General features: G+C 47.3%; 1 protein-coding gene across 3 annotated transcripts in view; it reads left to right on the top strand.

Annotated features, from left to right (window-relative positions):
- Nucleotides 1-5,065: 5,065 nt before the first annotated feature.
- The window catches only part of LRP8 (LDL receptor related protein 8), a 395,061-nt gene continuing 386,263 nt past the window's right edge, over nucleotides 5,066-13,863 (top strand). For 2 of the 3 annotated variants that reach the window (XM_082266024.1, XM_082266023.1), the window contains exons 1-2: nucleotides 5,066-5,198; nucleotides 9,474-9,596. In XM_082266024.1, coding sequence (XP_082122150.1) covers nucleotides 5,123-5,198; nucleotides 9,474-9,596 — 199 coding nt within the window. In that variant the 5' untranslated portion in view covers nucleotides 5,066-5,122. The remainder of the gene's footprint in view (nucleotides 5,199-9,473; nucleotides 9,597-13,863) is intronic. The other variant, XM_082266025.1, reaches the window with a different exon arrangement.

Here is a 13,863-nt window from a genome sequence, read left to right as displayed (position 1 = left end):
CCTTTAGCAGACAAAAGTAACAGGTGCAAAAAAATTGGGCTTTGGGTGTTGATGGTGCCTTCACACTGTAACCTTCTATAGGTACTCTTGGTGAAAGCAAGAATTAGGCTTTGCTGTAAAAAATTTAAATTTGACGCCCCTGTCACATAGTTGCGGAGAAATTGGTCTTTTGGCGTTAATGATACCTTCATGTCTGTGCATCCACAGGAAGCAAGTGGCTGACCCTGTGTTCAAATAATCCAGCTGATTCCTCCATGCATGATGCTGGGGCTATAGGCAGGAGTAGCTGTGGACAAGGAGGCAGAATAAGCTGCTCTGGCAGCTGCAGTGGACGACGCACTAGTGTCAGCTTGGATCATAGAGGATGGGGATGGTTTAGTAAGCCAGTCCACCACCTCCTCTGCATTCTGTGGCTGGATAGCACAGGCAGCATCACTAAACAGAGGAAATGATGCCCTGCCCGAGAATGGACCACGTCCACATTTGCCTGTGGACAGACGCTGCCGGCCCCCTCATAGTGTCATAGGAATGTCTGCCTCTCCTTATTGGCCTCCCAGACATGGTAGGGAGGGCTTATTACCCAATCTTACTAAAAACTCCGAAATGTGTGCTTGGATGTACTTTACTGAATGAAAAGTACAAAGAAATGACAATTCAGACCCATTTAATTTTTTTATTGTGGACTGCGACTAGATACAAAAATCACTTAAAGTGGATGTAAACCCTCACATGTACCCAGTGAAGTGAACAGCCTCAGATGATACACAGGGATGAAACAAATCTCCCTACATATGTTTTACATGTATATCTGCTACCTTCAGCATTCTAGATTCTTTAGAAAGTAAACATTGTGTTAGAAATTCTACTTCCTCTTTCAGCAGTGGGAGGGGGGGGGGGGAGTCTTGGAATATACTCTGTGACAGCTGATTGAAGGAAAGGCACACCCCCTCCACATAGGCAGAGGAAGACAGAAACTTGCATAGCTGTGCTGTGAATAGACCAGCTCTCTTTCAACTTCACCCGTCTTTCTTCCAGGTTCGCGGCCTCCAGCCCTGTGACTGGCCGGAGCCGCAATGACGTCATTCCAGCTAATGAGCATGGGAGCCACTGTTCACGGCACAGGACTTGGAAGGAATGGCATGAGTGGCCATTCCTTCAGAGCGCAAGTGATGTCACTGGCTGCATGTAATGTAAATATCTCCTAATCGGTACAAGTTTAGGAGATATTTACACTACCTATAGGTGAGCATTATTATAGACTTACCTACAGGTAAAAGTCAGGAAAGGAAGTTTACTTCCTCTTTAAGGCCTGACCTCCCTCACGCCTCATCAATGAATCACGCCGGCAGGAAGAGGTTAATGGAACATATTTAAGACCCCAGGCACACCTAGGATAGCCTGAATGTGTGTTTGTGTGCATTTTTTTTCTGTTCTTCGCATGTTTCCAGGTGTCATTCAGTTCAAGGCCCGACAAACAAATAAAAAACAAATCCTGCACCTTTTGGCTGCTGATTTTGTTCTGCACATTTGTGGCATGTTTATAGTGCACATGAACACATATCCGCTGTCTGCGTTTGGGGTACCATTAAGAATTAATGACACAGCAAGTGCAATGTGTATTTTCTGCACCTTCCTGGAAGGTGCAAATGTAAATGCAGCCCTAACGCACGCAAAAACATGTTATTGCAACCAGAAAAGTGCAAACCCAGCCTGTACTGACAGAAGATTATTGGTGGAGCTCTTCCTCTGTAAATGCTGGTTGCCTGGCTGTCAGACTGCTCTATAGGGCAGGGCTGTCTTAATGAACAGGCACACCTGGGCACTACCCAGGGGCCCCAGGTACATAGAGGGCCCATGATCAGGGCCAGGAAAAAAGAGGGTGGGTGCTGTGTTGGGGGATGCACTGACGGTTTGTCCGCTCTTCTTTGACAGGAGTACTTGCAGTGTTTTTTCTACCTCCTGCAGGTGGCGGAAGAGAGCCGTCACTGAGACTGAGAACTCACCTCAGTCTCAGCACAGTAGATGATGTCATGTATGGGGACACTGTGATGGAGACACCTGATGTATGGGGACACTGTGGTTGGGACATTGTGATGGATGGGGACACTGGGATGGGGACATTGTGATGGATGGGGACACTTGATGTATGGGGACACTGTGATGTATGGGGACACTGTTATGGGGAACCCTGATGTATGGGGACACTCCGATGGGGATATTGTGATGTATGGGGACACTGTGATGGGGAATTGTGATGTATAGGGACACTGTGATAGGGACATTGTGATGTATGGGACATTGTGATAGGGACACCTGATGTATGGGGACATTGTGATGTATGGTGACACTGTGATGGGGATATTGTGATGAGGACACATGATGTATGTGGACACTGTGATGGAGACACCTGATGTATGGGAACACTGTGATGTATGGGGACACTGTGATGGGGACACCTAATGTATGGGGACACTGTGATGGGGACACCTGATGTATGGGGACACTGTGATGGAGACACCTGATGTATGGGGACACTGTGATGGGGACATCTGATGTATGGGAACACTGTGATGTATGGGGACACCTGATGTATGGGGACACTGTGATGGAGACACCTGATGTATAGGGACACTGTGATGGGGACACAGTAATATATAGGAACACTGTGATGGAGACACCTGATGTATGAGGAAACTGTGATGGGGACACATGATGTATGGGGACACTGTGATGGGGACATTGTGATGTATGGGGACACTGTGATAGGAACATTGTGATGTATAGGGACACTGTGACGGGGACATTGTGATGTATGGGGACTTTGTAAAATGGGACACATGATGTATGTGGACACTGTGATGGAGACACCTGATGTATGGGAACACTGTGATGTATGGGGACACCTAATGTATGGGGGCACTATGATGGGGACACTGTGATGGAGACACCTGATGTATGGGGACACTGTGATGGGGACACCTGATGTATGGGGACACTGTGATGGAGACACCTGATGTATGGGGACACTGTGATGGGGACATATGATGTATGGGGACACTGATGTATGGGGTCACTGTGATGGAGACACCTGATGTATGGGGACACATGATATAAGGGGACACCGTGTTAGGGACATTGTGATGGATCGGGACACTGTGATGGGGACACCTGATGTATGGGGAAACGGTAACGTATGGGGACGATGGAGACACCTGATGTATGGGGACACTGTGATGGGGACACCTGATGTATAGGGACACTGTTATGTATGGGGACACTTTGATGGAGACACATGATGTATGGGGACACTGTGATGGGGACACGTGATGTATGGGGACACTGTGATGTAGACACCTGATGTATGGGGACACTGTGATGGGGACACCTGATGTATATGGACACTGTGATGGGGACACAGTAATATATAGGAACACTGTGATGGAGACACCTGATGTATGAGGAAACTGTGATGGGGACACATGATTTATGGGGACACTGTGATGGGGACATTGTGATGTATGGGGACACTGTGATGGGAACATTGTGATGTATAGGGACACTGGGATGGGGACATTGTGATGTATGGGAACATTGTGATGGGGACACATGATGTATGTGGACACTGTGATGGAGACACCTGATGTATGGGAACACTGTGATGTATGGGGACACTGTGATGGGAACACTGTGATGTATGGGGACACTGTGATGGGGACACCTGATGTATGGGGACACTGTGATGGAGACACCTGATGTATAGGGACACTGTGATCGGGACACAGTAATATATAGGAACTCGTGATAGAGACACCTGATGTATGAGGAAACTGTGATGGGGACACATGATGTATGGGGACACTGTGATGGGGACATTGTGATGTATAGGGACACTGTGGTGGGGACATTGTGATGTATGGGGACACTGTGATGTATGGGGACACATGATGTATGGGGTCACTGTGATGGAGACACCGATGTATGGGGTCACTGTGATGGGGACACATGATGTAAGGGGACACCGTGATCGGGACACCATGATGGGGACATTGTGATGGATGGGGACACCTGATGTATGGGGAAACGGTGACGTATGGGGACGATGGAGACACCTGATGTATGGGGACACTGTGATGGGGATACCTGATGTATAGGGACATTGTGATGTATGGGGACACTTTGATGGAGACACTGTGATGGGGACACATGATGTATGGGGACATTGTGATGGGAACACCTGATGGATGGGGACACTGTGATGGGGACACCTGATGGATGGGGACACTGTAATATATAGGAACACTGTGATGGAGACACCGGATGTATGAGGAAACTGTTATGGGGACACATGATGTATGGGGACATTGTGATGGGGACACATGATGTATGGGGACACTGTGATGGGGACACATGATGTATGGGGACACTGTGATGGGGACACCTGATGGATGGGGACACTGTGATGGGGACACCTGATGGATGGGGACACTGTAATATATAGGAACACTGTGATGGAGACACCGGATGTATGAGGAAACTGTTATGGGGATACATGATGTATGGGGACACTGTGATGGGAACATTGTGATGTATGGGGACATTGTGATGGAGACACCTGATGTAGGGGGACACCTGATGTAAAAGGACACTGTGATGGGGACTCTTGATGTATGGGGACACTGTAACGTATTGGGACACTGTGATGGGGGACCCCTGATGTAGACTAAGAAGATAGCACTACTATAGGACTACATTCATACTCAGCTACACAGCCTGAACTCTCCTCCATCCTCCTGTAGTTCTCAGTGCGAGTTTCCTTTAAAAACAAAGCGCTGAGCCTGCAGCCACGTTCTATCCCTGCTATCAGACAGAAATGGTTAATAGTGAGTAGCCTTTCCTGTGCTCCTCCCACTAGAGGGTGGATCACAGACACAGGATGACAGGAGCCACGCCTTTCTCCACAGTGCACCTCCTGACCACGCCCCTCTCTGTCAATCCTTACGTGTAAGCTTCTGCAGGTTCTCGATCTGTCCGCCCCCTGGCTGGACACGCCCCGTGGGCGGGGCTCTGCCAGTCAGTGCACGGGCTGCCGGCTCCATGCGCCCCGGGTCCCAGCGGAGGCAACATGAGGAGCGGCTGCAGCAGCGGGGCCATCCCGGGCCTCCTTCTGCTGCTGGTGTTGGGGAGCCGGACTGGCAGAGGTAAGAAGGAGGGGGGAGCGGGCGGTATGGTTCGGGGTGTTCATCCTCATTGTCCTGTCCATGGTTCGCCCTCCATCTCATCCAGGCCGGGCTACATCAGTACCAGAGCGCTGCATCCCATCACCTGGCCTGTCCCCCCTCCCCCCCCTCCATCATCATCACCCCCCTGTCACTGCCTGATAATCCCCACCGACACCCCCAACATAGGTCTGTGCTCCCCCCACTGTGTCCCCATCACCACTTTCCACCGACCCCCAGATCACACACAGCCCTCCGCAATCTACAGGAATCCTCTTCTTCACCTGGCTCACTGCAACTTCCCCCAACAAGAAGGCAGCCAGTCCAACCCTCAGCCCTGCAGGTCAGCTGACACAGAAAGCAACTCATCTTTGTGGCAGCCAGGCAGCTGGCATTTTCATGGAGGAGTTCAGTGGTGTCAGTGTGTGTAATATTACAGCACCGGCTTCCTGATGGTACCCCACAGCCCCAACACATCCTCTATAGTATCTGGGGGGCGGTAATAGAGATATGGGGGGCAGAGGAGGGGGGGGGGGTCTGTGCAAATTGGAGATACTGGACAACTGTGCAGCATGTACGCATCTCACCCTAGTCACCCCGATATATATGTGTCTCATCCTAGTCACCCCAATATATTCATCTCACCCTAGTCACCCCAATATATTTGTCTCACCCTAGTCACCCCCACATATGTGTCTCATCCCCACATATATGTGTCACCCCAACATATCCGTCTCACCCTAGTCACCCCGACATATCCGTCTAACCTGAGTTACCCCGACATATCCGTCTCACCCTAGTCACCCGATGTATCCGTCTCACCCTAGTCACCCGATGTATCCGTCTCACCCTAGTCACCCGATGTATCCGTCTCACCCTAGTCACCCCAATGTATTCTTCCCACCCTAGTCACCCCAACATATCAGTCTCACCCCGATATATTCGTCTCACCCTAGTCACCCGATGTATTCTTCCCACCCTAGTCACCCCAACATATCCGTCTCACCCATGTCACCCCAACATATCCGTCTCACCCGTGTCACCCCAACATATCCGTGTCACCCCAACATATCCGTCTCACCCTAGTCACCCCAACATATCCGTCTCACCCTAGTCACCCCAACATATCCGTCTCACCCTAGTCACCCCAACATATCCGTCTCACCCTAGTCACCCGATGTATCCGTCTCACCCTAGTCACCCGATGTATCCGTCTCACCCTAGTCACCCCAACATATCCGTCTCACCCTAGTCACCCCAACATATCCGTCTCACCCTAGTCACCCCAATGTATTCTTCTCAGCCTAGTCACCCCAACTTATCCGTCTCAGCCTAGTCACCCCAACTTATCCGTCTCACCCTAGTCACCCCCACATATTTGTCTCTCCCTAGTCACCCCAATGTTTTCTTCTTACACTGGCCACCCCAACGTACTCTTCTCCTCCACTGTAATCACCCCTCACCCTGTACCCGTTTCATGGCTTTTTACTGCCAGCTTGTGCCCATCTCACCAGCTGCTGGTATCCTGTTATTTCCAGGCTGTCAGACTTTCACTGCCAACCTTGCTCTGGATCCCCGGCTATAACTTGTAATCCTCACAAACTCCAAGCATGCAGCCTGCCTTTCAGCTGTATCTGGTCAGGCAATGCAACGATTGATCGCGACGCTGAGTTTAATGACCCATAGCAACCAGATTCACTTCACAGTAACCCATAGCAACCAGATTCACTTCACAGTAACCCATAGCAACCAGATTCACTTCACAGTAACCCATAGCAACCTGATTCACTTCACAGTAACCCATAGCAACCAGATTCAGTTTATGGTAACCCATAACAACCAGATTCAGTTTATGGTAACCCATAACAACCAGATTCAGTTTATGGTAACCCATAACAACCAGATTCAGTTTATGGTAACCCATAACAACCAGATTCAGTTCACATAAGCTAAGGGTAAGATTTTGATTGGTTGCTATGGTCCAGAGCAGCTCTTTTCGTTCCCTTAAAGTGGTTGTAAACTGCTGCCCATTTTTTTTTTTTTTTTGGGCACCTGGAAGGTAAAGCCATAATGTGCTAGTAAGCATCGCATACTAGCACATTATGTTAAACTTACCTTAAAACAAAGGCCTCCTGTGCTTAGAAGTCAGCGTTGGAGGGGCTGCAATCTTCACCCGTCTTGCTTCCAGGTTCGCAGACTCCGGTGCTGTGATTGGCCAGAGCCACAATGACGTCACTCCTGCACATGCACGCGGGAGCCGCCGTTCACGGCACAGGGCTCTGAAGGAATGGCAGAGGGTGACCGTTCCTTCATAGCGCATGCACCAGTGATGTCACTGGCTGCATTTAATGTAAATATCTCCTACATTGTGCATGTTTAGGAGATCTTTACACTACCTATAGATGAGCCTTATTATAGATCACCGATAGGTTAAAGCAAAAGATGGAACTTCACTTTCACATTAATAAACCTGCGTGTCGTATTTTTGCTCTGCATTATTCTGCACTTTGCTTTACTTGGCTGGATAATGCCTATCTTCACCAGCCTGGACCACATCCCCTGGCCAGCATTCTTCTTGCTTTTGAACCCTGCCTACTTAGAAACAAAAGAGTGTTGGCAGAAAAAGAGCACGTGGTTCATCAGGTCTGCCTATTTTATCCATATCTTTATGTAAGTGAAGTCTCCAAAACTGGTCACAGTATTCTAAATGAGGTCTAACTAAATCAGGACCCCTTTTCTCCTGTTGGTGATCCCTTCAATGATAACTAAAGACCTATATAGGAAGATCAGGACCTCCTTCCTCCTGCTGGTGATCCCTCTAGTGATCACTAAAGATCTATATAGGGGAATCAGGACCTTCTTCCTCCTTCTGGTGATCCCTCTAGTGATAACTAAAGATCTATATAGGAAGATCAGGACCTCATTACTTCTGATGATGATCCCTCTAGTGATAACTAAAGATCTATATAGGGGAATCAGGACCTTCTTCCTTCTTCTGGTGATCCCTCTAGTGATCACTAAAGATCTATATAGGGGAATCAGGACCTTCTTCCTCCTTCTGGTGATCCCTCTAGTGATCACTAAAGATCTATATAGGAAGAGCAGGACCTCATTACTTCTGCTGATGATCCCTCTAGTGATAACTAAAGATCTATATAGGGGAATCAGGACCTTCTTCTGGTGATCCCTCTAATGATAACTAAAGATCTATATAGGGGAATCAGAACCTTCTTCCTCCTGCTGGTTAGAACTATAGATCTATATAGGCAAATCAGAACCTTCTTCCTGCTGGTGATCCCTCTAGTGATCACTAAAGATCTATATAGGAAGATCAGGACCTCCTCCCTCCTGCTGGTGATCCCTCTAGTGATCACTAAAGATCTATATAGGAAGATCAGGACCTAATTACTTCTGCTGGTGATCCCTCTAGTGATCACTAAAGATCTATATAGGCAAATCAGAACCTTCTTCCTGCTGGTTAGAAGAACTATAGATCTATATAGGCAAATCAGGACCGTCTTCTTCCTGCTGGTGATCCCTATAGTGATCACTAAAGATCTATATAGGAAGATCAGGACCTCCTTACTTCTGCTGATGATCCCTCTAGTGATCACTAAAGATCTATATAGGAAGATCAGGACCTCCTTACTTCTGCTGATGATCCCTCTAGTGATAACTAAAGATCTATATAGGGGCATCAGAACCTTCTTCCTCCTGCTGGTTAGAACTATAGATCTATATAGGCAAATCAGGACCTTCTTCCAGCTGGTGATCCCTCTAGTGATCACTAAAGATCTATATAGGAAGAGCAGGACCTCCTTACTTCTGCTGGTGATCCCTCTAGTGATAACTAAAGATCTATATAGGGGAATCCGGACGTTCTTCCTCCTGCTGTTTAGAAGAACTATAGATCTATATAGGCAAATCAGGACCTTCTTCTTCCTGCTGGTGATCACTAAAGATCTATAAAGGGAATCCGGACCTCCTTCCTCCTCTGGTGATCCCTCTAGTGATATCTGAAGATCTATATAGGGGAATCTGCACCTCCTGCTAGTGATGCATCCTGAAGGGATCCCCAACTCTAGGATATCCTGATTTATCTCCAGTCCCATCATCTACATACTGTCAGTCTTTAGTAAATCACATCATGATACCTAAACATCTCATCATCCCAAGTAGTACCCATCTCACTCCTGGCCTCATCACATAAAACACCTTCCTGCCACCGGCCCACTCACTGCTTGGCTCTCTCCCCAGCGCTTTCCCCCTCCGACTGCGAGGAGAACCAGTTCCAATGTAAAAACCAACGCTGTATCCCCAGCCTGTGGAGATGTGATGAGGACGATGATTGCTCCGATAACAGTGATGAGGAGGGCTGCCGTGAGTGCGGGTTCTGGGGGGGCATTGCTGTTATCTCTGCTTTTTACTGTTCTGCTGGTTGGAGACCATAGCTGTGGCATCATCTCTTCGGAGGCAGAAATTGGAATGATTTGTTTGTCAGTTGTCCATACATATGCAATGCTCGGGATATTGAGGTTTGTGTCCATGGAAGAGTTGTTGTGGTCAGCTTCTTTTTCTCAGGCAGAGATTATGAGAACGGCAAGGTTTTCTATAACATGGTACATAAGAGCTACTCAAGCCCCGTACACACGTACCGATGGTCGGCTTACAAATGTTCCTCTTTTCTCCCCGGGATGTCGGTGTCTGCTGAAAAGTGCAAAGACAGCACAAGGACAGCACAAGAATTTTGTCCGCCGACTGCAGAAGTGATGTCATGTAATGGTTAACTTTCCCTGTGTTTTCTATTTTCTGAGCATGCCCAGTCTTGCAAATCTGCGGTCTGTCGGCCGAATTCTGTACTGACAGGCGAACAATCGTCCGTTCTGGTGTCCGCAGACAAAAATTTTCATGTTTGCAAGAAAGACTTTTGTCCGCGGATTGTGCGCAGACATCTGTCGGAGGCACCATACTAACACGCGTACAATCGGCAGATCCTTCTTCCACCGACGTTTGTATGCCGACGATCGGTACGTGTGTACGGGCCTTTATGGTCAGATCTGAAATAGTTCATCACTTCCATAAACAGAATTCTAAATGAAATGCTGAGTGAGATTGGACACTAAAATTATCATTGACCGTTCTGGCCGGTATCATGTCTTCAGCCACCTGGAAATGTAGAACAAACTCCGAGAACAGGTCTTGTGGGGGATGGACATTGACTGTTAGTTGACTTTGGCAAATCTCCTATCCACCTGGAATTAGCCAGAAGTAAATGGGCATGTTTAATTCACTGCCTCTATGGCCATAAACATGCACACTGGGCAATAAGACCATGTGTTCAACGTTTTCTGGTGGTCCATTATTGCCTGCATGATTGGCTGTTCTCTGTTTATGGCCTTCTTAACGGCATACACTCACAAGTTCCCTAACAAGGTACCAGGGACCATGTAAAATGCTAATAGGGACTGTGGGGGAGATTAAAGCCCCGTACACACGTAGCTATCGGCCGTCTTTTGTCCAGGGCTGTCGTGTCTGTTGAAAACTGCAAACGACTGCACACAAATTTTGTCGGCCAACAGCAGCCGACTGCAGAAGTGATGTCATGTGATGGTTAACTTTCCCTGTGTTTTTTCTTTTCTGAGCATGCCCAGTCTTGCAAATCTGCTGATTGTCGGCCGAATTCTGTACTGACTGGCGAACAATCGGCCGTTCTGGTGTCGGCCAACAAATATTTTAATGCCTGCACGACAGATTCTGTTTGGCCGAAAATGCGCTGTCGGAAGCATCATACTAACAAGCCTACAATCGGCCGATCGGTCGGCGGCCGAATATTTGCGGCCGACAATCGGTACGCGTGTACGGGGCTTTACTAAAACCGGTGCACACAGAATCTGGTGAAGCTTTGCATATTAACCAATCGCCTTCCTGGTTTTATTGTCAAAACTTAAAGTGGTTATAAACCACAGACATTAAATATGAACAAAGCCTATCTCTATAGTGTGTACTTCTCTCAATTAGGAGTGTAATGCCTCGTACACACGCAACGATTATCGGCCGACCGATCGTCCGACTTTTGTCCAGAGTGGTGTTTTGTTGGTTGGAATGTGCCTAGACTGCACAGGAATTTTCTCGGCCAACAAAAACCAACTTCAGAAGTGATGTCATGTGCTGGTTTATGCCCCGTACACACATGCAGATTATCTGAAGACTTTTGTCTTCAGATTTACCTTTTCTATGTAGTGCAAGGGCCTGCCGGATTGCATACAAATTGAAAGTGTTTAGGTTTGACCTCATATTATATGGTTTTGGTAAGTCTGCAGACAAAAGTCTTCAGATAATCTGCACGTGTGTACGGGGCATTACTTTCCGTGTGTTTTTTCTTCTCTGAGCATGCCCAGTCTTGCTCATCAGATTTTTGTCTGCCGAAATCTGTACTGACTGACGGAAAATCGGCCGTTCTGTTGACGGCCAACAAATATTTTATAGCCTGCACACCAGATTTTTTTCGGCCGAAAAGTTGGAGTCGGTTGTCAGAAGCATCATACTAACAAGCCGAAAATCGGCCGATCGGACATTGGCCAAAAATTCCCGGCCAATAATCGATGCGTGTGTACGAGGCATTAGTGTAATTTCTGTCTGCTGCCTACCGTATATACTTGAGTATAAGCCGAGGCACCTAATTTTACCACAAAAAAGTGGGAAAACGTATTGACTCGAGTATAAGCCTAGGGTGGGAAATGCAGCAGCTACTGGACCACCACGAGACACAAAACAGGGGCTGCGGGCATGGTACGGGAGATGCATGAGAATGTCCTGTACCATGCCCGCAGCACTGCATGAGGAAATGCAGGGACTGCGCAGGAGTCTCACTTACCTGTCGTTGAGGCACCTTACATTTTAAAAATGGCGCCGACACATCACCGCGCATGTGCCGCCGATGCTCGGGAAAGCCCGTACACGTTCGGCTATTCCTGGGCAGACGGTGCATGCGCGGTGACGTGTTGGCACCGGGCAGCGCCATTTTTAAAAGGTAAGTGAGACTGTGACTCGAGTGTAAGCCGAGGGGGGGGCTTTTTAGCATAAAAAAACATGCTGAAAAAGTCGGCTTATAGTCGAGTATATACGGTAATTCCTCTGCTGCTATCAGCATAAATTACTTCTGACAAGTTTTTCTGACACCAAGAGAAAAATGGTGACAGGGGTGGGATCTCCAGCTGAATGACAGGCTCAGCTCTGTTCCTGTGAGCTGTGTGAAGGGGGTGTGTCCCTTCCTTCCAATCAGCTCTCAGAACTCTCCTCACTGAGCTCTGCAGAGTGTAACTTCAGCTCTCCGCCCCCTTTGTTCTGAACTCTCAGACAACCTTTATAAATTCAGCACTTTAAACAGATGAAGAGAAGGCAGCATAGACTGATACAACTTATGTAGGAGGATTTGTTTCATCTGTGTATCACCCCAGGCCAGTCGCTTCACTGGGTGTATTGGGTTTACAATTACAACCTCTTTAATTAAACAAGCTAAAGTTAGAAGATAATTGATTATTATTCACAGCTGCACCAGATTCTGCGTCTGCCAGTTTTAGTAAATCTCCTCCAATGTGTTCAAAGCACACATAGAGAATACAATGGATGTGGGTGTCAGTGCTGGACGGTGTTTGTACAGATAAAGTTACCTAGTGACTGGTGTGTGCTATCAAATATCATATTCGCTATTGTTATCGATAGGCCCTATAATGTGCGGCGATGCATACAAAAACAGAACGCACGTCAATGCATCTCACAGATGTTATCTAGCACCCAACAATGGCTGAGCTGTGTGCATGCAGTGATGTGCTTTCAAATGATAGGAATGGGTTCTAAGGAGGACCTGTACTGAAAATACCTAGGCTGCTGCTGCCTTTTGAAGATGCTAGTTACCTGGCTGTTATACAGATCAAAAAGATTTCGGTACTTTGATTTACTGATTTGCACCAAGTATTCTGATCAAAGGCTCTGTAGCTGATCTACTAAAACTGGAGAGCGCAAAATGTGGTACAGCTGTGCACAGAGACCAATCAGCTTCCAGTTTTTTTCTCAGTCTTATGCCTCGTACACACGATCGGATAATCACATGAAAAAAATCGCTTTTGAATTGATTGCATGATAATTTGATCATTAGTACACAGCGTTCAAAAGCTGATCACGACATTTCGTCCAACAAAATCCGAAGGGACAAACACAAAAACTTTTGTCGTACGATAGCCTAGCGAACTGCAATTGTCTAATCAGTACAGCGTGCGTCTGCTAAAAATCGATAGACAAAGACCACGCATGATCAGAATCACGAAAAAGCCTGGCTGCCATTTTTGTTTTTTGCACTATCCGATACATAGCTACGCAACCAGGAAGCTTTTCCAGAATCGTACGAAAAAAATCATAAGTTTTTGTACGCATTGTTGAGTTGATTCTAGTATCATGCAACAAAATGTGAACGATAAGTCGCTTCCGATTATCTGATCCGATTATCTGATCGCTTGTACGAGGCATAATTGAACAGGTTGAAGCTGCTACCATGCACAGCTACACCAGATTTTGCACTCTCCAGTTTTAGTAAATCAACCCCTCTGACTTCACTAGATGCATGCTTGTTCTGAGTCAGTGATTCCTAAAG

Source organism: Pelophylax lessonae (genome assembly GCF_965119305.1).
Source record: "Pelophylax lessonae genome assembly, chromosome: 8".
NCBI classification, from domain to species: domain Eukaryota; kingdom Metazoa; phylum Chordata; class Amphibia; order Anura; family Ranidae; genus Pelophylax; species Pelophylax lessonae.
The sequence above is the reverse complement of the archived record's forward strand: the minus strand, read 5'-3'. Positions and strand labels throughout refer to the sequence as shown.